The 24396-nt window shown below is 41.5% G+C and overlaps 2 protein-coding genes across 2 annotated transcripts in view; both read left to right on the forward strand.

Moving 5' to 3' along the window:
* The window catches only part of LOC111264033 (protein crumbs), a 42970-nt gene extending 41501 nt beyond the window's left edge, over window positions 1-1469 (forward strand). The window contains exon 11 of the mRNA XM_022839612.2: window positions 235-1469. Coding sequence (XP_022695347.2) covers window positions 235-359 — 125 coding nt within the window. The 3' untranslated portion in view covers window positions 360-1469. The remainder of the gene's footprint in view (window positions 1-234) is intronic.
* Window positions 993-24018, forward strand: crb (cell polarity complex component crumbs). The gene is made up of 35 exons (XM_086969919.1): window positions 993-1035; window positions 1460-1565; window positions 8719-8856; window positions 9155-9387; window positions 9746-9886; window positions 10152-10258; window positions 10620-10755; window positions 10986-11101; window positions 11453-11707; window positions 11959-12137; window positions 12365-12469; window positions 12676-12958; window positions 13141-13327; window positions 13533-13593; window positions 13720-13992; window positions 14252-14403; window positions 14606-14758; window positions 14931-15172; window positions 15297-15416; window positions 15775-16068; window positions 16352-16849; window positions 17019-17146; window positions 17436-17589; window positions 17963-18073; window positions 18240-18314; window positions 18428-18625; window positions 18838-19014; window positions 19171-19365; window positions 19787-19879; window positions 20150-20300; window positions 20526-20630; window positions 20869-21003; window positions 21258-21388; window positions 21555-21645; window positions 21976-24018. The coding sequence occupies exons 1-35, from the start codon at window positions 993-995 to the stop codon at window positions 22107-22109; spliced, it is 5700 nt and encodes a 1899-aa protein (XP_086826045.1). The 3' UTR covers window positions 22110-24018.
* The last annotated feature ends 378 nt before the right edge of the window (window positions 24019-24396 follow it).

The raw sequence follows: 24396 nt of genomic DNA on the forward strand, positions 1-24396 counted from the left end.
ATTTTGTAATTTGGCTGACGTGGTGCCATTGTTGAACAAGAAATGTTCTTTAACTTACATTTCTATAATGTACCGTGGTATAATACAACGCATACTTCCTACAGTGTATGCTTTAAGCCTTTGGTTATGGATATGGTTATTCTTTGGCTATGTAATAATGGCTTTTCAGGTAGTTCGTAAAAAAAAAAAAAATAAATAAAAACGCGACTAACACAATTGTGTGAAACGTTGCAGGATTCCGCGGTCCTAATTGCGAAATTAATAGGAACGAGTGCATAGAGGATTATTCACCGTGTAACGGAAGGGGCCGTTGTTTTGACCGTTACGGAGGATTTCAGGCAGGTGTTTCCTATGACTGAATGTTTTTACTGGTCATTTATTGAGTAATTAGACGCATTACATAGCTATAATGAAAAATGCATAAACTAGAAAGACTAGGAAACAGAATAAAGTATGACAAGTTTAATTGACTATGTTACGCATAAGTGTTCAACGCTCTGTGTGTTTCGTCTCGTTACGGCGAGACCTGTTAATTGGTGCTGAGCCCAAAAGTGAAAGACCATTATCAAAGAGAGAGAGAGAGAGAGAGAGATAATAACGAGCTATCGACAGCTAGTTATTATCGACGACTACGGAATGGACACCGTTCACGAGACGTAATCTTGGCAAGTACTGAAAAATACGTGCGTATTGTTTGATTTGCAATGTTAACGAGTTAACTGACACAGCCAGCGGCTAATTTATGTATGTTCTTTTAACAAACACCTGGAAAGGATTAGATGATTCGCAATAAACGCAAACGCAGTGTTTCGAATTTTATCAAATTTACTTTAAGTTAACGCGCACAACCACGAATATTTCGTATTTGTTACTTGTATTATTCCATCTTTGCACGATCTCATACGCTCTGATATTGATGCTTTCTGTACGCTTTCTCGTTCTGCGGTGTATGTTGCGAAATTGACCTGAGTCTCTATGCGAAAACAGCTTACATGGGCATTGTACGACTGCACGTACTACAGGGTTATGTTAGATGTATGTAATCAACTTGATCCGTAGTCATGTCTACAGTTCCCGTGTCGCGAGGACTGTAGGACAAATAGAGAGAGAATCGCATCGTCATCGACAGGAACTGTAAAAAAGCCACCACCATCGTCTGTCAGTTAAAAAAAATAGAATCATTGTCAGTCATACATATCTATCTGGCGGTATAGCCTTCGCCCTCGTCATACCCACTAGTCGGCATCTTCGCTATACATATCGTCGCCACTTCTAAAAGACGGCTATATTGCGAAGGCAAAGAGCTCGTAAGTGCTGGCAGCTTGCGTGAAGTCGACGAGGTGTCGAAATGAAACCGGCTATTATGCTGACTGCTAGAACAGACCGTCTGTCTCCTATCTGCCACTTATTGATATCCATAATAGTAACTCTGGCTTGTAGTTCTTCGTGTAACGATCAGATGCCCATTTGCAGTGTGTGTGCGACAAGGGGTTCGAGGGAAACCAATGCGAGCGGGCCGTGGATCGGTGCGCCGGAGGGCCCTGTCACCACGGTGGAACCTGCACGTAAGTTGAACGTCATTATACTTAAGACTTATCGTGGACTTTCGTTATATTCAGTGTTTCTACCGTCCGAGAATGATTTCTCTGCAATGCTATGAATCCGAGCTGACGCAGCCTGAGTTGCATTTGACTATAGCCTTATCGTTTTCATTACAGATGGATTACAAACCGTTAGTAGCTATTAACGCTAAAATCACTCTATCTATCACTCGATCTATATATGAATTGCGTACTAATAGTCAAGATCACTGTATTTATCATAATCTGTACTGCAAATAAGCTGCCTTCTTTTTGCACATTGTATAAAAATTTACCAGGTTTCTTCCTTAATCTAGAACTGTTTCTTTTTATTTGTCACTTGGTATTATGAAAAGAAATTACCGAAGGCATAAACAACTAACTATTGTCACTGATAAAAAAAAAAAAATGATCTTTGGAGATGTGTCTTGATTTTTAGCCCTGTACCTTTGTACAGCTAAATGAAGATTACGTAATGGACAAGAGTATAGCCTGTTTCACTATATTCACTAATCTGATTGACAGTTGGCGAAGTAAAAAAAGTTCGTTAGTGTCTGAAAATTACGCAACGTGTTTTAGACGAAGCATTTTGTACCTAACCAGCGTTAAAGGCGTTCACTTTGGTAGAATGTATTGTTTTCGAACTTTAAGGCTGAGAATGCGTCTTGCGATCTTCAAGAAACCAGCGAGACCTATTCTATGCGACTTCGGCACTGTAGCTTTGTGATGGTGTTCGATAGAAGCGATAGGAGCGGTAGTAGCGAGATAAAAACGTTACGGAATGAAGATACGCCCGACGACCGAAGCAAGCGGATTGAGCCATACAAGCGAAGCATTATGAAAATATGTTGATACACGTGAATGGCCGGAACGAATGACAAGTAAACATTGGCTCCCTAGATCGTCCTGTCGGACGGAAATGACGACATGATTATGACAGAGATGGCCTTATTTTTCAGAATCATTACCGGTGTGCGATCGGATCATTCGTGAAAACGTTTTGAGATTTTAGGCTTCAGTCTGATTTTATGGGCGGAAAGTTCCAAAGAATAATTGATCTGGTCGGAGTAGAACTAACCTTGGCGCGTTTCCGTAAAGTTATCTTTTCTACCAGAATATGAAAAATTATTCAAAGAAAAGAAAACGTCCACGACCCTGGTTAGCTAGTTCAGAAAATAGAGGCCTGCAGCGATTCTTCCTGATTCAGGCTGTAGTTTCGAATCAAATACTAAGTTCCACTAATTCCAAAACTTCCATCCGCACTCAGCGCCCCTTCTCGTGTTGCCTGCACCTAGTGACTGCGTATGCATAATAGTTTAGTAGTATGTAATTTATTTCAGTTAAAAAATTTAACATCGAGCTACCGTCAGGCACCTTGTGTTTTTTGGTGATATATCCACCTTAGCATTTTCCGATGTTTTTGTTTGTGTCGGGGAAAAGCTCCGTGGCAGAGGAGATCGCTACGAACAGTTTCAGCTTCTCTGGTCGTTTGCGAAAGCTAAACGTACACCAGAACGGGCATCTATATTTGAAAACAAAAGTGTGCTCTATATTATGATCTGCTATTTGGTATCATTGTTCTATATCTTTCGGACAATCAATTTAGTCAATTTTTTTTTTTCTTTAATCAGCCTTCACATCAAAACTCAAACTGGATGCTGTTGAAAAAAAAACAGCCACTATCACGATGCACAATTACCTGTAGTGAATATAAAATTTTAGTGAGACATATCCCAGAGTGCTTCTTCATGGTTGCACCCTTGACGCGATACATGTTTGGGAGAGACCAGTGTCCGAATATCGTGCGATTAGCGCATGCGCTATTTAATGAAGGCGTGGAACTTACATGTAATAGCTGAGACACGTACATCTGGTCACTGGGCGTTAACTGACTGAGACATTTGTCTATGTCTCTGCGAGCTGTAAAAGCACTCATGCTGCATCAATAATTTCGTATTTGAATTTTTCGCGGGAGTGGCTTATCATTGATCGATTATTGTTCCCTGTAGCCAAACGCGAGGTGATTCCCGTACGTCGTGCCAAGTAATTCCACTCGTCCCCGGCTGATTTTTTTGCGTTACATTGACGAAAGACTTCGATATTCTATTCTAGTGGTTGTGAATTGATAAAATGAGCATCTACCGCTTGCATTTGTCATATTGAAATTTATCCCGGCTGTTAAATTTAACAGCAGCAGGGACGCTCAGGAGCTAAATGTCCGTCTCTTAAAGTTATGGAAGTATCGTCATTTCCACTTCAAAATAAGCGGAGATTACTCATTCTGTCCGTACCCATGTATGGGTTAGGATAGGGGTTGGGTTGTTCGTAACGTTTCTCGTTAAAAGCCCTGGCCTTAGCTTTCGCAGAGATACACACTTATACATATTATAGGATCCGGACACACTTTTTTTTTTTACAGACAGCGGTAGTAAAAAAAATTCATGTTGTAATGTCTATTTTACTTTCATCCTTCATCATCCATACCTTCCATCCGTCGTTTTAGGGTAAAGCGATCGTCAATTGTTTGTTTGGAATATTTTGTTGTCTACGAAAACGACTATCTGAACGGGATAAAACAAAGAAATTGTAACTCCCGACCTTATTAGTAATTGGGTCTTATGATAAATTTGTAAAATGGTGCGCTCTTCGAGCGAATATGAAGTCAGCTTGGTAATCTGCAATGGGATTATTGAAATCTGGTGTGATCTAGTCTCCAGTAGACCGGAACTCGCCCAATTGCGTATTGGGTAATTTAACAAGTTTCTGTGTCGAGCTTCTTTGTTCAGCCAGTTCCATGATTTTTCCTCACGGGTTTCTAACAAAATGGTCTGCTAATGCTAAATAGTTAGTTGAAGCGGGAAGGCCTAGCTCAAGTTAACGTAGAACTATCCCATTCTGTCATCTAAGGCTAGCTAAGTTTCGCCAACGATAAACAGGAACCGGTCGATCAGTTCAAGTTACAATGGACATCGACTACGTTCACATAGACGACGTCTTGTACTGCGTCAACATTATTTTATCGTCAGGATACTATCGTGCGACAAGGTGGGGAAGTGGGTATAAACGATTTGCCGAGCGGCCGGAAAGTTCGAAGGTCGAACTAACCGATTCCTTGTTGCCATTTCGGCGACAACTTCCACTTCAGCAGCCCTAACGCCAGTGAACGCTAACCCGAATGCCGCAAGTTTAAGACTTATTATTAGCTTGCGGCGCACGTTGGACGCGTCACATTAAGGAGGGCAATTGAGATAGCTGCGAAACAGCTACAAAAGGCATGCACAGTCCTCGCTTTTAGTGGAAAGCTATCAGACAGTCTATGTCTATGGCTTCGTTTGGCAGTCCAGCCTTTCTTAGTATATCTTCCTATAAAATTCTGTTGTAGTTCAGTTATTTACAGGACAGCTGATGCGTCGCTCTGCTAGTCAGCTATCTAGCTCGCTGCCGGACTGATCGTTCAGCTGGGCGGTCAGGCAGACGCTATGGATGTACAACAGCTACCGGTTAAGTGGCCGCACGCTGAACGGGCAAGCGGGGTGGTGTTCTCGCGAGATTTTGTCAAGACGCAAGCCACAAACATAATGACGACAACGATCCATATGCTCAGTTAAGATTTGCCGCCTTAGCATGGAGACTTTTTTATTACCTGGATGAATGGAAATACGGTTGTTGACTACTACGCTTAAAACTGTCATTGCGTACGTGTCAGTCCATATTACGGCAGTATCCTTTCTTGCGTGCCGTGACGGCCACAGTCCGTCCGTGCTTAGGGACTTCGTGCTGCTTTTGCCCACGCCCCTTTTTTCTCTCGCCTTTGTTTATGTGCTTTTATTATTTATGATGCGGTCGTGCGATTCGTGAGCGTATACGTCTATGTATGCGTTCTTGCGTTTCGAAGTGTTAACTGTGACGCGTTTTACTCAGTCACAAAGACTATGCAAAGAGGGCGCCTAGGAACTATTATTATTATCGTATAGATTTATTATCTCCCCTTCGCCCTTCCCGCATTTCTCGTCCCATTCGTACGCCCACCCGCCTGCCGTCGACTTGATGAACGACTGACGACAACAAAAAGCTCATTTTATTTTAAGCGCTAGTAGACAGCAGCGGGACGGCGTTCGAATTCGCTGGCAGTTGTCGGCGTTTGCAATCTGGCAGCTCTTCCCCTGTTTACAAGCGCTATCCCGGTACGAACACCAGCCCATAAGTAGGCCATAGAGCGTTCCAAGTCGCTAGCGTATTTGTCAGTGTGCGTCTGTGTGATCAAGTGACTGACTGTAATAGCAATGACGACGCAGCGAAAAGTATTTTGTATGGTAAATGCTTCGGTGCTTTCGATAGGTCACCAAAAGACGTCAGTCCACGACAAAAAGGGGAAGACGAGAGGATTGAGGCAACTGCTGCAGTGGCAGTAAGCTCTGTCTGTGCGCGTGTCTGCGTGCTTGTCTGAATGAAGTAGAGGCATTGAGTGTCGCTCTCCTATAATCCGTCGATATGGACCTAGAACATCGTTAAAGGCCTTAATGGTCTTAGTTAAATTACCTGCACTTTAATTCTTCATAACTAAAAAAAACGGCGTAAATGGGTATGGATTTGTTCCGGAAGCGCTCATGGTCGGACAGAGCTAACGTCATCTGACAGATGTGCAAACCAAGTCGAAATAAGGTGGTGTGCATAAACCTTCTACCGTAGCCATATTATGATCTCTGTTGCACAGTTTAACATAGAGGAACTCGATTCCCTGCGACGAAATCTATTCCTTCGTACACCCTGACTTCCACATAGATAGTGGAATTAAGCGTCTTTCCATCATTGTTTTTGCGCGTTCGTTTCAGCGCTTACGTACGTTCCGCTACCATCTTTACTAATCGCTACAAAGCGTTACGTAATGCAATACGTATCGATTTAGTAATCGTATTGAGCAAAAACTGGTACCTTCAGATTATAGAAGTGAAAGGCAAAGTAAGAATATCGAAGAAAGTTAAAAATTATGGACTGATGCTCACTACGAATAAATGAATAAACTTCTACCAATCATTTTTTCTTATAGTAACGCGTTTTTGCCTGTCGGCGGCCAAAAATGAACGGCCTTTGGGTGAATTTCGCGCTGGTAATTTACTATGCCTATAATTTAAACGACGTAGCTCAAGCAGATCGCTATTGGTATTTTGTTATATAATTATACGAATCATTTATCTTCGCTTTATTTTTCTTGCCGACAATGCAATCGCTTCATGCATTGGACGATCTTCGTTGAGGTGATCATGACCAATAACACGGAAGTGCGCAATATGGAAACGAGTATCCGCGACAACGTCCACTCTTCGTCGTATGGTATAGCTAACCCATCACACCAGGTGTCGCTGCCTTTCTGTTTTGAACAACTGCTTTTTAGATGAACGATACCTTCTTTTGGCGTCGCCAGCGCTATCATTTCGTTTTAAGTATTGCACCTGAGTAGTCCCTTAACTGTCATCATGACCATGCGATCATGTTTCTATGTTCTGGCCAGCCAATTTGATTCCCGACTGAAATGCTTTGATCGGCATATGCGGACGAAGCTGCAGGGCCGACTTTTTACGCCAGCAGCGGTAGTATCATGACGATATATTGCTGTTGGCCTCTTAAGACTATAAAACACAAGGGGAAAAATTTAAAGCAAAACGTGAATTTGCTTTTGTGTGACCTTATCCGCACGTATCTGTTGTGTCCACGTCCAGATATTTGTCCGTGGCCAAATAGAACGGGCGCAAACATTTATAGCCAGCAGATCTACACGCTATACGCCCAATGAATGCATAGGACGCTCGATCTAGTCTAAATAAACCTGATCGATAGGACAGGGAATACCTGACCCTGATTATGGTGGTTGGTCGATCTTCACACATTCGGACTACAGCCGCCATTACTATACAATCAGATAGCCGTTTGGGCCACAGGGGTGATAAAGGATACGAAAGACAATGCACGCTACGCATGTCGGACCGCTGGCAAATGATTCGTGGCCGGCCACAAACAACTGATAAGTAAGAAAAAAACGTATGGGACGAGATAGAAGACCACGACGGCGAAGACTTGGTAAGAAGCACCAAGCAAAAGCAAAAGAAAAAAAAATGGAGGGAACTAGACAGTTCTATCAGCACTGAACAGTGATCGGAGCATCATCGTTTGAAATCGACCGAGTAATAGGATAGAAGCGGCATGGACCGAACAATAAGCTCTCTAGTTCACAGCATTAAGCTTTCTAGTTTTGTTCGATTACTCCCTCCTGTTGACCAGCGCCTCAGCTGCCCTACTGCTCTTTGGATGGGGTTGATGATTGGGGACTTGATTATTTTTAAAAGGTGAACGCTCTATACGATCGCCATTGACGTATAGGGCATACTTTGTTCTATTCTAACACTGGCGCAAGTTGGTACAATATAATGTGATTTCAAGCACATAGGTCGAATTGACTTTGCAGAACTCTATCCAATTTCCCTGACTCGATGAGGTTTCGGGAATCAACACGCGTACGACTGCGCCAATAAAAATTCGCAGGATCTTATAAGCATCGCGCAATAGTCCTTAATGTCTACAACGATTAGTAAAACCATATTCAAGCTTTCCAGTATATTCCTATTGTTTTTTCACGGCATAACAAATTCCGGATTTTTGTAACTAAAAGTCACAAATATATTTTTTCAATGCTAAAGCGGTTTGAGGCGACAGAACTTGATATAGTTGTGACAGTTTAATGATACATAGATTCAAGTTATGTCTCCTAAGTATCCAGTGATAATGCATGTCCGTAATGCGAACGTAGACAATTAAGCTGTTATGCGTTCATTTCAGCCGAAAGAAGAGAGAGAGGAGGAGGGGGGGGGGTTCATTAAAAATTTGAGAGGGGTTTTTTGTATTTCTGTATAGTTGTCGTGTAGCCCTCTATTCTTTGCGTGAAACCAAATCGTGAGATCGGAGAAAGTGTGTTACGAAACAGTAAAGGTATCGAACATTATGACGTAGACCGCGTAGCAAAGAAACAAATCTAAAATAAAATAGTAGCGGTAATAATGGAGAGTTTAAAGTAATCAGATTACCCATTAGCATTATGATGATATATTGTTATCGTTATTACTAATCTATGTTTACCAATCTACAGTGCGACAGTATCCGGATACTATTGTCAGTGTACCGCAGGATTTACGGGAGAAAACTGCGAGGTTTCTGATTGTTCACGAAAGCCTGCCAACAAACAATGCGCCGATCCACACGCAGCATGCGATGCTCGAAGCGGAAAGTACGCGTCAATCAGATCGATCGTTTTTTTCTCTCCTATAAAATATACCCTATTCCTATCCTAGCTTCTAGTATATGGTTAACATATCATTATTTGATCTCAGATATAAGACAATGTAAGCTTTTTTTCATGGATCGTATTGTATGTCTGTAAACCTGCCAAGTGAAGAACGGTTATTAGAGTTGAAATAATGATACCTGCTTGGTTTCATAATAGCAGTGCAAATAGTGTTTTTTTTTTTGCAATCTCGGAGAGTTTTTAGGAGGAGAGACATAACAAGCCAAAATGAACATTTCAGGTGTCACTGCAAGCCCGGTTACGTGCTCAATCAGGGATCGTGCCTGCCTGCACGCTCGTGCCTAGATGCGCCCTGCTGGAACGGTGGGACTTGTTCGGGCAACGGGTTTGCGTATACGTGCCTCTGTCCAGGACTCTTTGGCGGACGTCACTGCGAATATGACCAGGACAGTGGCAAACATAGCGGAAGATGTGATGATGCGCTTTGCGCCAATGGAGGGAGTTGCATACAAGGTACATAGTTTAATATAAATCGCCTGTACGGATGGCGATGTCATATTGCCTATTGATGACTTTCGCGAACCGTTATTAGTTTATGTTGATTTTTACCATTCTGCCATACTAGTAATAGTAATTCGTTCGGCCAGAGGTACGTTTAATGAGAACTTATTAACGTGTACACGGTTTGGACCACTACTAAGCATTATCACCACGGTTTACATAATTAAATAGGCTTTTGAAAACGTGTATGATCTGCTACCTATGTTGCTATCTGGTAAACATCATCATCATCATGTCCCTGCAACGAACTATCGTTAACGATTTTCTTCTTTGACATTGGGATTATGCAAATTGTGATCGTTTAATCCAGGCTCGACAAACTGTACCTGCGTGCCAGGCTTTACTGGTCCACTTTGTGAAATCAACGAAAACAATTGCGAAGGTCACCCATGTCTCAATCATGGGCATTGTGTAGATCTTGTCAACGATTTTATCTGTTCGTGTTTACCAGGTTGGTGTCTGTTTTTTCGTAAGCGATATTATAGGGGGAATGGGTTCACACGTTGTACTCAGCTGGCGTATAAAGCTATAGTTTTTCCGTTTTTACCAAAAGCGAGACAATGCATCCATTTGGTGTTTTTTTTTCGTTATCACGGCACAGTACAAAACGAAACCGGCTGGCTGGTTGGCTGCCTTTAATGAGGCATGTACCGATATAAAGGCAGCCAAACAGGCTGCTGGTATATATTGCAATAACGTCTCATGCACGTTTACAGGTTTTATGGGAAAAACTTGCAATGTTTCAATGTTACCTGTTTTAGTTCCTCGGGGGACTCCGTGCACGTTTCACCAGTGCGGCGCCAACGGGAAATGTATCGAACAGGTCTGTCTAAAATTCAAATGATATTTATGTGGTAAGCTGTATGACAATTAAGTAAAGTACATAACATGTTGCTTGTTCCTATGTACAAGAGTACGCGATGGCTTGTTATGCAGTGCCATGTCCTTTATTACCGGACCAGTACTTAGTAAGTGCTTAGTAATAATAACAATAATAGCTTGGTGAGCACTTAGTAGTAGAGTGAAGTGCTCATTGAGCGGAAGCTAACGGTTAGTGAGCGATTATACTAGTAAAAAAATCTAAGTGAAGGCGTCTTTAAATGTTTATTATAAAATCTAGCATAATAGTTTATTTGTAAACACACATGTGGCTTTTATATGATTGTCGCAACGTCGATGCATAGGATGGGCATGCAATATGCGAATGTGACGCAGGATTTGCGGGGGAACACTGCGATCTCGCCCGCACTTCTCTTGTAGCATGTAGATGTCAGAACGGAGCTAGCTGCGGGGATGATGGAGCGTGCCATTGCCCTGACGGTAAGTACCTGCCGGATAACGGCATATATAAGTTTTGCAAGACACGGATGCTCCGAAGAAGCTTTCGTTCTCGTATAGCTGTCCTTTGTCAAATCGATCATGTTGCTTAAATATATGTATTCTTTAACCTACCATCCGTATAGCTGCGGATAATATAATCTATATATATGTATATATATAAGTTGCGTTCTCTGTACTAAGTGACTTTCACCTATAATGATTTATCTTAGGATTTTACGGTGTCGAATGCGAGCATGTCGTAGACGCTTGTGATGAGGCACCTTGTAACAACAACGGCCAGTGCACCTCGAAAGGACTCAATGATTTCGTATGCTTATGCCCCCAGGTACGTGCTACAGACTGACATCAATGTGACAGCGGTTTGGGAGGTAGTTGCAAACCACGTGCAATTGCATGCGCTTAAAACGAGCACATAAACATACAGAATAGGATTACATAAAATATCATACAGAATAAATGTTACGTAAAATATCGCTACGCTAATTACGCTAGGTATGCTAACACGCACTTTTTATAAGTACGTCTTAACGACGGAATGACGCGCTGCAGGGTAAGCTTGCACAAATCTTTATCGAAACTATCGGCTGATTTCCTACAAATATTATTAGCGCTAATGTCGACGTTATTCGAGCAAATAATAACCTAAATATGGTGTCGGCTTGTCTTTTGCTCACAGGGTTACGCCGGGAAGATGTGCGAGCTAAATACTAACGACTGTGCGGGAGTGAAATGTCCCGGCAAGCAAACGTGCCATGATTTACTCAACGGTTACGAGTGCAGATGTCCTGAGGGATGGGATGGAGATGCGTGCGATATGGAACTTAACGGCTGCGAACCTAACCCTTGTTTCGAGGGCGCGACCTGTATCAACCGACTAGGCAGACATATTTGTCACTGCCCACAGGGACGGGCCGGAGAGAATTGCACCGAGGTTGTATTTAGTCGATTTGTCATTGTCAGCAGCGGACATTAACTGTTTGATAGTCAGATCCGCTGTAAATGTGTTTTCATAGTTATATATATTGTAGAAATGTTTACTTAGCGTACCAATTACATTCGAAAACGTCGTTTATGTTATTTGTCCTATTCGATAATAATAATTTGCTTAGGTTCACAAACGCTATCATCTGCTCTCGTATTAAAAAAAAAAGTTCACCATATTAACTCTAGCTTTCATTTCAGATTGTTTCCAAATGCAATCCTACGTTATGTTTGAATGGAGCATTGTGTCAGGATCGTAATGACTCGTATCAATGCTTCTGTTTGCCGGGTTTTGCGGGGGAACACTGTGAAGTGAACTTCGACGAATGCCTTTCATCCCCTTGTCAGAATGGGGCTACATGTAACGATATGATCAATAGGTGAGTACTTTCTATAATTACTTATACACAAAAAAAAAGCTGTATGTGCACTTCATGCGGAATCAATGTATTGTTGGTGCAAAACGACTTCCTAGATGTTTGTTATCGTTGAAGTTCAATAGTCACAGTCGTCGTCTTCTACTTTCGACCGTGCGCAAACATCTATGTGTGTATTCCATTGGTGATGCTAACCTGGACCCTATTTCCTGAATTTGCTTTCTCATTAGGTTCGAGTGTTTCTGTGCGCCTGGTTTCACAGGCCGCTTGTGCCAAATTGATATAGACGAATGCGCCTTACAGCCCTGTAAGAATGGTGCTCTGTGTAATGATCGGTAAGGCCAATTAGTTACTTTTGGGGTAGGTAGAACATGATTCGACATAAAGCTGTACTAAACAGAACGCTAGCTAGAACATGAACAGCTAACAAGTGTGTACGGTACGGTGATAAAAACACAACCATTGCACCTCAACACCTGAAGTCCTCGATGATTTCTGATAGTCAAATGAAAGTGCTTTATTGTATTGTAATGTTTGGCAGCGTGGGGCACTACATGTGCTCATGCGTTCCGGGTTACACAGGTCAGAACTGCGAGACCGACATTGACGAGTGCGCGGATCAGCCCTGTGAACATGGCCGTTGTATCGATCTCGTGAACGACTTTCGTTGTGACTGCGCAGACACCGGTTTCAAAGGGAACCGTTGTGAAACAAATATTGACGACTGCGTCGAAATGCCTTGCGAAAATGGCGGTATGTGCGAAGATGGAATCAATGAGTTCACCTGTCATTGTAATCCCGGCTTCGTTGGAAAAACATGTGAGGTATGTTTCGTCTGAGCCCTCTGAAACGGACAATACATCTATAGGTAAAATGGTTATTTACGACGAAGACACAGGAGCAACAGAATTGTAAACGATGCAGTGGGAGATGGTGAGTAACGTTGATTCAGACCTTATTTAACTGTATAAAATATATGCGTGATGTGTTACTAATTTTTGTCTAGGTGGACGTACCAGAATGCGAACTAAATCCGTGCTTCGATGGCGCCACCTGTTTAGAACGATCCAATCGGACTCTCTACGCGTATAACTACCTCAGTCTATTTCCTCTATACAATGAGAGCGACGCCGCTGGCTATATTTGTGTTTGTCCCAATGGTTTTACCGGAGTTCATTGCGAAACTAATATTGGTAAGTGGAAATTGTTCCCGAGTGAACTGGGTAACAACACACTCCATTAGAAAACTTACCGAACTTTCTATGGCTATCGTCACGACTTACCTTAGAGGCGGGCATTAGCAAACAGACGGTCTAAATCAACGTACGTATTGTTCATCCAGCTAATTGAGCTCTATGCTAATGCCTATATATTGTTGATGGATTTGGCACGTTTCAGATGACTGCGTTGATCACCAGTGTCGAAACGGAAGCTGTATCGATGAGATCAACGGTTATAGGTGGGTAATTCAGTCGATCAATAGAATAGAAAATGGCTGTGAACATAGAAGGAACAAAATCTTTTTAAACTTATATGCACCAAAGCCACTATTGTGCATTTCAGCATTTCTATTTTACGGTATCAGGTGTAAGTGTCATAGGGGCTTCGAAGGTGAATTCTGCGAGTTAGAGATCGACGAATGTGAGCGTCTTATTCCTTGCGTCCATGGTAGTTGTCAGGACTTGGTTGGCGACTATAGTTGTTCTTGTGAGCGCGGCTTTGGTGACAAAAACTGTTCGACTGCCCTAGTTGGCTGTCAGAAGCATGGATGTTCGGAGCATTCGAAGTGCGATCCGTTCCTCGATGCTGAGGAAAAACACCAATACAGGTGTCTTTGCGATTCGGGATACGTTGGCAGGTATGACAATAGCTCCCGCTGATTTCTGTTCAAACTGTTTTGCTAAGCATAAAACTGGGTAGTGACAAAGACCTATCGCGAAGTTGGCTCGACAACTCATAGAAGTAATAAACAACTTTCTCGAGGAAATCATGAAGCAACTTATTATTATTGCAGAATGATTTTTGGCTCATGTACATACTGGCAATCTGTTTTCATATGATAATCGATGACTGTTAATTTTTTTTTTCAATATTTCTGATTATATGGCTTAATACAGACATTGTGAAACAGGCACGACAGTGTCGTTTCAAAAGCTCAACTCTGCCTGGGAACTGCAGTTCAGTAACCGAAGGGAAGACTTCTCAATGTCGCTATTCTTTCGTACATCTCTTCGACACGTGCGGGTCGTTGGCCTAAATGTGCTTACCGGTGAGTAAACTTTGATTTTTTTGTTACAACATGATGGAACCCACCGTTCTTAAAAACTTACGCCTTAACTATGTAATACGCCTTAACTAAAGCATGTAATTAGTTATCCAAGATATAATGTTCTGGAAATATTCGGAGTGCCGAAGGTATCCGCACGACACATTATCAATTCATCATTCGATTACGTGTTACCTTATTCTAGAAAAGGACACCTTTGTAGGCATTCATCTAGGCCAGCTGGTAGTGACGCAGAGGTACCGAGATGTACTTCGTTTAGGAAGTAACCTGAATGACGCAGAATGGAAAAATTTTACCCTAGCTATTTCCGCTCACGGACGTATCGAAGCTTTCGTTGGTAAGTAAATGCTTTAATTCAAACCCCGATTAGGTTTTCAAGGTAGTGCTAGCTTCCATTGCCATTCCTGATAGAACATGAACCGATTGTTAGTGCATGGGCTTACTATGTAAGACTAACACAGAGTAGGCTATCGAGTAGCGGATAAAATAGAAACTACGTTTTTTCGTAGGTGACTTCCACGGAGAAGTGGAGGGCATATTGCTTGGGGGCGACGTGAAGTCAGCTGTACTTGGTTCGGCCGATGTTTCGACAGCTAAATACGTCGATGGATACATTGGTTGCATGCAACAAGTACGTGTCAACGACGAACTGATGATCCCATCAAGGCAAATCGAACATCTACATGGAACGTCGGATATCTGCGTCCGCACGCCTCAATGCACACACACGCTCTGTCAAAATAGAGGCGAGGTACGCAAACGCCCTTTCATTTACAAAAAAAAAAATCTGAAGATTATTTTTGTTTTCAACCAACCAGGTGCTTTTGGTGACCATTCATTTAACCATAAATTCGTGTCGTATGCGTATGTTTTAGTGCCACGATGAATGGTTCAGTTGGTCTTGTCTTTGTCGGAGACCGTTCTACGGTGAACTATGCGAGAAATCCTATCCAGCCGCCACCTTCGGATTTATGAGAAATGTTTCTTGGGTAAAAGTGAGTGATAGGTTTATCCACATCGCGTAGAAGTTTGTTTTGAGTTTACTTTGCTGAAGAAGGTCGATTTGGTACCACACGATACATTTTCTTGACCATTGTATAAAAGCAGTATGGCAACAGGTTACTACTCATACCTGCTACTTGTTTCGTACAGAACCTCAGTGCTGACACATATCTCTGCGAGTATTGTCGAATCAATTACTGACATATATATAGAGTGGAAGGGTAGCGATTTATTGTGCTACCGATTCGCATCTAGGGATAGGACCTGCATTATGAAAATTTAGAAAATCCTGGGAAGGTTTAGTATCTTTTTCTAAATTCGTATTCCTTCTTCCTCTTGAATTTATTTCAGATCTTGATTGAACCGGAAGAGGCAGAGAGCATTTCAAGATCGACGGATGTATCCCTGTTTGTAATGACCCGCAGTTCACTGGGTCTCCTATTTTACCTAGGTACAGAACCTACACAACAGCTTCAGGAAAGCTATCTCGCTGCTGTTTTAGAGCATTCTCATCTTAAAGTCATCCTGAAAGTTGACTCTACGGTGTATCAAATGCAGGTGGATAGCGTAAAGCTTAATGACGGCCAGCAGCACTTCATAAACGTTCAGAGAAATCAAAGTGCGCTGTTAGTCACAGTTGATAAGGTGTGTGTTTACTTGTGAAGTTTCATATGTGTGGGTTTCCTAGGGCTTTTCAATGATTAGGTAAAAACAGTATTTACTCATTATTCCTTAAAACTTGTTTTCTAGTTGTAATGGCATTCCCTAATTTCGTTGTCAATACATTGAGCGTTCTGTTTATATGTGATTCTATAATAATTACTGGATACGAATTATATATAATTCGAATATAACGTGTTCCTTCGGAAAACCGTTTTATTTTGCTCTGCGACTATGATAACCCTTCTTACGTGTTGTTTTTGCTTAGGCCATGCGTTCGCTTCCGTTAAACGGTGGATCGTTAAAGGCAACGGAGCTTCACCTCGGTTGGATGAACACGCATAAAAGTGAGACACAGAAACTCGTTGCTTCGGCACAAATGAGAGCACAAGATGCTGCACGAAGTGTAAACATATCCACTAGCTTAGACTCTTCGACTTCAGCTCCTTTAACCACGCACTTCACTCCACTTGATCAGCAACCTGTACAGTCATCAACAGGAGCACCTGCTATAACTTCGACTTCTACGGCGTCCCCACCTACTTCAACGGCAGGTCCGTTGATCGTTGAAAATACGTTAGCTCTAACAAGATACAAAAGACAGATTGAGGGTGTAACAGACCTTACTGGAAACACCCCCCGTCTAAAAGGAGTTCTGCAGGATGTGCGAGTTGGAGATCGCCACGTACCATTTAAGCTTCAAGATGCTGGAGGACTTTGGTTTGGAAAGGCACTCGAAAGACATAACGTCATTGAAGGTCAAATGGTCAGTTTTTAGTTAATCTTTTCTTTCTGGAAATTGTTTTACCTGTTACAAATACCATAAACAATTGTCTCTGTTGTGAATTAGGTGTGCGCCAGGACTTGGCCAAGCAGTTGAAACTCACAGCTTCCTATTAAGCAACCGCTTAAGGAGCGTTTTATCGATTTTCTAGGGTGATCCTGTTTGCGATTCGAATCCATGTCAGAACGGAGGATCTTGTGTCGACATATTCAACGCTTTTGAATGTCGATGCACTGAAGATTTCCGCGGTCCCTTATGCGAAGAGCTCAAACCCTGCCGGTATGTTTACTAGAGTTTTGCAGAAACAGAGGTGTTTCTGTCCTTATCAGAGTTGTATATGTGCATAGCGCATAACTAGGTCAAACAAGCGACCGCTTTCATTCGGCATTCAAGTACTATCTTTCCGCTGAGTGGGTCGCCATTAGTACGCATGACTATAGTTTCTTATTCCTATTGATTTTTTTGTGGAGTGTTATAGCCAAAATTTATGCGAATCAAGTACTAAATGTGTAACTATTGATTTCAATAAATCCAATTTAAGAAAACTGTTGTATGGTAATTGTTTCAGGAAATACTTGTGTCCCGGTTCTTCGAAATGTCAGGACCTTGTGGATGGCTTTGAATGCGTGTCGAATGCTTCTTTCGAAGGACGAACAACACTCGAGTACCGAGCTTCACTCGACGCAAATGCCATTGCTAACGCTACTTCCCTAGAGTTGAAGGTGCGCGTCTTACTATCTATTCATTTAGTGTGCACGATTAGCCGCGTACGCAGAGGCCTTCTTTGGTTTTGCCATACGTAAAGATCGATGCAGGACCGAAGTACGCTAAAATTGTTATGACGATATGCACCTTCCAACGAAAACATGCATTTCATTTGTTCGATTCCGAAATAGAGCCGAAATAGAGCAAGCGTTAGTCGTCTATATAATAATCACTGTGTAGTGTGAATAAGGTTGTACAAGAAAGAGGAATTTTCAAGATAATTACTACTTAATAGTCCTAATACAAATCAGTTTCAACCAAGTGAACAAATCGTTCCTGGTTAACAACTCGCTTGGCGCCTGCATGACCTATACCGTTTGTACGTGTCAGGTAATTCTTGAATCAGCAGCTGATCTACTACAAATTTCATCCCCTGGTCAACTCCTGCGCGTCGGAGTCTCTCCCGAGGGACGTGTGCGTCTTAACGCTAACGGACAAACGGTAACTCACTTCGCAATCCTTTTAAAAATGTCGTCGTATGTGAAAACGCTTCGATCCGATATAAGGCATTCTTTGATAATAATATAAGCTTTAAAAGGTAGGCGAAAACCTACCTATCTTAGTAAAAGTAATTGTGCTAAATGTAACGCTTTGAAACACCTTGCAGGTGGATGTCGGAGAACAGCCCGTTACGGATGGCCAGTGGCACCACTTCAAACTGACGTCTCGTGCTCCCAACAAGGTCTCTGCTATACTAATTAAATAGTATTTAGTAGTAGTAGTAATAATAATAGTTTAAAATAGTCAATCGCAGGTAACACGATACAATTCAACAAATACCGTATGCATTTTTAGCTGGAAATGGATGTTGACAACATGAAAACGGAAATACAACTCAGTTTGCCGTTGAGTTTCGGGTCGACACTCGAAGAGATTCGTCTTGGCGAACGCTTGAAGGGAGCCCTCGGCGAAGTCCGGATAGGTGGAATTCTTCTACCCTTCTTCGAGGATTCACAACTGTCAAACAGTACGGCAAAGAACAAGTTCATCATGGTGGGTACTAGCAGTGATATATGAGCAGGTAGCTCAGTCGTGCTTTTTTTTGTTGAAGATAGTCCACTCGAGAAATAAAACAACTAAACATCGTCTACACAGCGAGCGGATCGATGACTATAAAACATTGAACTTCGTTCGTAATTTGTTGAAGTTTTACTAAAAAAAAAAGGGCAACGTTTGTGTGTGTTTCGATGACTTGTGGTTCGTAGGTCGGTTCAGCTCGTCCCACAATCGGCTTGGTACTCTGCTGGGAGGGGGACTGCGATAATGGAGGCAAATGTCGAGAACCTACTCTTTCGTTTCGTTGTGAATGCAAAGCTGGTTGGCAGGGCACCAATTGTCAGGAAAATGTCGATGAATGCACGCACTTGTCTGAACCATGCCTCGTAAGATTCCGCGTATTACACACCCATTGTGTCTTAGCAATCGGAGTTAAAGTAGCAAAAATGATATAAAATACGATGATGCCAATGCCGCTGTATACCAGATGCCATTCAAATGCGACTAACTCAAATCTCTTCTAATTCCATGAGCTGTTATAGAATGGAGGATCGTGTCGGGACACAGTTGGGTCCTACCAGTGTGTTTGTCCGGAAGGTTTCGAAGGCGCGCGTTGCGAAGAACGTATTTTCTATTGCCGTTCAAGTCCCTGCCGCAATGGAGCCACTTGTGAGGATACTGCTCCAGGAAACTTCTCTTGTCTCTGTAGTCATGACTGGGATGGACCTCTTTGCCAGGTAGCAAATATGCATCTGTTCGCCTCGCTTCCTAACAGAACCAGTCATTGCTTCTTTCATTGAGTTTTTGCCACTTACTTATTATTTGTAGCAGTAACATCACTAGTAGTAAATGCTATCCTGTGTCATTACACGTCAAAATAGACGTGAAACGTGTTCCCAGTGGCAACACATAGTCGCGATTGAGTTGCGTCACAAGTCAACTTTCGAAAAGCTTAAGATTTAAAAAGGAAATGTACAATCTCGTAAGATACTTAAATAAAGAGTCTTTAAAAGGATGTTAACGATCCGTATTATATAGTGGTAAAAGCTTACGTTCATATAAACCGTATATCAAGTTCAACAATAGCAGATAAAAAAAAATCAACACTGGTCTCTAAAGCTACAATCAGTTAAGAATAGCAATTTTTCTTTGTTGCAGGAACGGCGCATTATTGATTGTTACAATTCTGTGCCCTGTCTCAATGGTGGAACGTGCGCTAATCGAACACCTGTCGAAGATACGGCCATTGCTGTGAGTCTAGCTAAAAACATTTATTCATTAAATGTTGCTGATCCTATTTCCGTTCCTTGACAAAACGTTACTGCTGACCCGAATCTTATCTGGGACAGAAAACCCGCTAGTGTCTTCTAATGAAAATCATGTACGGGAAAATCGATCCGAAAGGTCCGACCGACAAGATAGATTCTACTGAGGTATTTTAGCACTGCCAACAGAATATACTGCACACAATAGTAACTCGATTGTATTAACAATGAAATTATACGATGTGATTTACTGTAGTACGAATGCGCGTGTTCGCCGGGCTTCGAGGGACGTGATTGTGAAATCCCCAAGAACTTCTGCAAAGCACAACCGTGCTTAAATGGTGGACATTGTCAATCGTTGAACCATGAAGCAACATTTAAATGCGTCTGCCAAAAAGGCTATGGAGGTAGGTCCTCATTCGAACACTGGATCTCAGTTACAAGGCCAAACGCCATATATCAAAATGGACAGAGCATCTGTAAGGAATCCATACATTTCAAGAAAGTATAAACGGTCTAAACAAATCCAGTAGGCTTTCAATTGTAAAAACACATCCATTGGCCACATTGAAGAGGTAGTATTTGCTTATGTGTAATTGCAATATTATTACTGCTGTTAATTCTTATCACAGGTCATATTTGCGATTTCGAGATCGATTACTGTCTGGTTGATGGCTGTGAAAATAGCGCCACCTGCACAAAACACTTGGGGGGACGCACCTGTAACTGTAGCGGAAGTAAGTTGTTTTTATGAGGAAGTGTGTATAGGAACTATGTTTACTAGGCAATCCATCAAGGACCCGTTTTCATCAAAACGCAGTTTTCTATTTCTGTTATTTAAAGCTTCACTGTGATCTTTATCTAATTTGGACACCGGAACGGATCGATTAAGTTTATTATAATGTTACATAGCCATGACTTCCGCCGTACCTGTACTTGCATCTAATACATTTAATTGTAATTTGGGTTTTCCAGCTGGCTTCAAGGGAGAACGCTGCGAGCAGGATATTGATGAATGCCTTTTAAAGAAATGTCTCAACGGTGGCACCTGCAAAAATCTGAGGGGTTCATTTGAGTGTCGCTGTCCGCCAGACTTCTTTGGACAGACATGTATGTAATACATTTCAGTAGGCTTTTTCTGCCTTCTCAAATATTTGACTGTTTTTGCACACGTATAGAAAAACGACAATAATCAATATAGCACCCAACTATGAGCAGTTTTTCATTAATGTAATGAAAAGACAAGTGTGCGTTTCGTTCGAATCAATTTAAAGAGTTCTACTTCTCGTATTAGTAGGGTGGACTGGAGAAGATATGTCACTGCCATTTATTTCTATTCTTTGTTTCACGTATCTAACCGCCAGGTGCCTACAACAATACATGCTTCGACCAAAATCCTTGCGAAAATGGAGGTACGTGTGTACCTTTTGAGGATAATGATCTCAAATTCGTATGCAGTTGCCCCGAAGGCTTTACCGGACAAAGATGCGAAGATGTAAGTATAAAACGAACGGGAAAGTTCTCTACTCATACAGGGCTAAGCTTAATAATTTCTAATGCGCATTTGAAACAGTAGATATGCAGACCCCTCTTTACACCTTCGGGAATCATAATAACGATGATAGAAAATTGACTGTTATATTTGCCATTTCCTAATTTAGCAGCGGACAGCACTGTCTTCATCTGACGTACGACTGATCGTTGGCCTTTCGGCTGCCTGCGTCCTTCTGCTCTGCTTTATCGTTGCCGTTGGTACGTTGTCCATAGTCACACGCGGAGCACATATACAAGCACACCCCGCAAGCGTTATCATGTCGATTATTATGTAATATACGACGCTTAAGCAACGATACGCCGTCTTCAGTACTAAACGTGTCCAGCACGCGCAAAACGTCCAATATTGCCAAATAATACACAAGCTGACATTTTTCTACAGGTTCTACCGCTGCGTGTCAAAACCTTTTTTTTTATTTGTGGAGCGCGCCTCTTTTTTCCGCTGCCATTGGTAATACGTTTGTTATATAGTATTGTTTGTCTAGCCAATGAATAAAACCTGACTAAATACCGCCCTTTGTGTTTTAGGTCTATTTCTCCGGGTGGCGAAAAGAAAACGGGCAACGCGAGGAACGTACTCACCGTCACGCCAAGAGATCTATGGCTCACGGGTCGAGATGGCTCATGTGATTAAACCTCCACCGGAGGAACGACTCATTTAAATTAGAATAAATTAAATGAAAAAAGTATTAAAGTTAGTCAGCCACTCGGATAATATTTTATTTGGCTAATTTAGCCATTGATTATGATAGCTTCATGAAGTGTGACGCAATTGTATTTTTATACAAACCGACAGTGGTCGTCTGTAGAAATTCGAGTGAGACAGCTTAGAAACACAGACAAAAGCAAGCTCGGCTGCTGTCAGTCATATAATTTTTCACAATTCCATTTTAGCGCCGTGTTTTAAACTGCGTTTTGGATTGCACAGCTACAAGGTATTTTCGACAGTTGTTATCGAAAGGAAGAAGTCAGCCATATTGTGTAAATATCTAACAAGTTGCAATGCGAACGAAATATATGAAAATGGTAGTAGTTTGTATCAATGCAAGAACAAATAAATGTCAGAGATGTTACAATTAGCCGGACAGTAGAGAACGATCACAGAAATACAGCACAATCAGCTGTTGGCCTTGCAATACGACCGGGTGACGGTGAATAGAATGTGTTTAATACGAAGGAGCTTGCACTTAAAAGCTAAGAGTGATGAACTTACATGGTTACACTTGCTCGATACCTCGGTGACCTGACATTCAAGGAACTAAAAATGAAGCTCAAAATTCAAAGGTACTACAGATCGACTTCGTTTGCAGGCGTCCTATCTGCAGGCTACATTGTTGGTTCTTCCTAGGCGAAGCTCGAATGAGAAGTTAATGTCGTATAGCCTTTTGCGGACCTTTGACCGGGCAAATTATGTCATGAGCGCTACTTAACGCTCTAAATAGGACGCTTTATGATAGTGATGAGTACTGTCTCATTTAGATAGATAAACTTACCATGACTAATTCAAATGACACTCAATTCCTATATGACAACGAGTTTTAATGACTTCATTCGCTATTTTTAAAATAGGTATAAGCGCTGAGTTTCGAATATAGCAGAATTGATTTTGCATTGCATATTCGTTCATAAATCATTCGAAAAGGGAAAACAACAAACAAACAAACAAAATGCCCTTGTGATATTTTAACGTAGGTGCAAATTACGTTCGGTCCAGATGCACGCGTTTGAAGGTACCCACATCCCGGATGCTTTGTTTCACCCCCGTTCGAATTTTCCTTCGGTACTATTTATTACCTATAAAAATGTCAGCAAACAATAACTTTGCCTCTCGTTGTACACACCAGCTTTGGCTACTAATATTTATATTTACGTTCCGCGAACTATTGCCATATATTATGGTGTTTCTACCACACGCAGAGGGCAACGGAAGCTACAAACAAATCAACAAATGTTCATTTACGTTATGCTACATTACGGTAATTATACCTTAATCCTAGAAACGATGCTGGTCGACAACATTTACTAGCAGTTTCGGCAGTGCCCTCTTGTATCAAAAACCACACTACGCTATATAGGTCGGCGTAAAACACATTACTTTAAAAACAGTTGTACATTTTTTATGTAAATACTGCGATTATTGGAATGACGTAATTATCATGATTAATTAAACAGTTTTTTTATATTGTGAGGACGATGTCAAGTATGACGGTGATGATATAATATCATTATAATTCTAATAGTCCGTACACTTCTGTTTTAGTTAGGCGCAGTGGGCAAAATCAAACATGCACTGTCATAAAATAGAACGAAAAAAAGCAAATGGTTTTTAAATTTAATCAGCACTTCTAAGTTCGTAGGTCGTGGTGACTTCGATTCTGATCATTTTCAGATAGGTTTATACCTTGTAAAGAAGTTGTTCGAAGATACATAGAATATGAAGAAGTAACGTTGCTATAGGTATAGATTATTACTCGCTACGCAACAAACGTGACTATGAACGAATGTAACAAATGTGCCGAAGAACTAGAAAAGATAAATAAATAATTCCTATAACGGCTACGGCTCGATTTACTTACGTTTTCTGATTCGCGGAAGTTCGCTTTTTACTTGTATCCCTCGTACACCTCGCTCCACATACAACTAGAACTTTACTATGTACGTATGGGGGTTGCGCATATCGGCAAGTACTGGCCAACGCTCAGATTTCAGAATGAGATTTGTTTGCCGGCGCGCACGTGTTTAGTTCCAATAATGTAACTTGTATATACATTTATCTATAGAAAAATTGCATATGTTGCCATTTTCTCAGAAATTTCGCAAAATAAGATTATTTATTCAAATTGGCTAAAAAAGCTTATTTTACTGTATCAAACTATAATTACTATTTATTAAACGGATATGAATTTAGCTCAAAGGTCGTGCAAAAACATTGTTTAACTTAGATATTGT

The sequence above is a fragment of the Varroa jacobsoni genome, unplaced genomic scaffold (assembly GCF_002532875.2).
Source record: "Varroa jacobsoni isolate VJ856 unplaced genomic scaffold, vjacob_1.0 scaffold_814, whole genome shotgun sequence".
Lineage (NCBI taxonomy): Eukaryota > Metazoa > Arthropoda > Arachnida > Mesostigmata > Varroidae > Varroa > Varroa jacobsoni.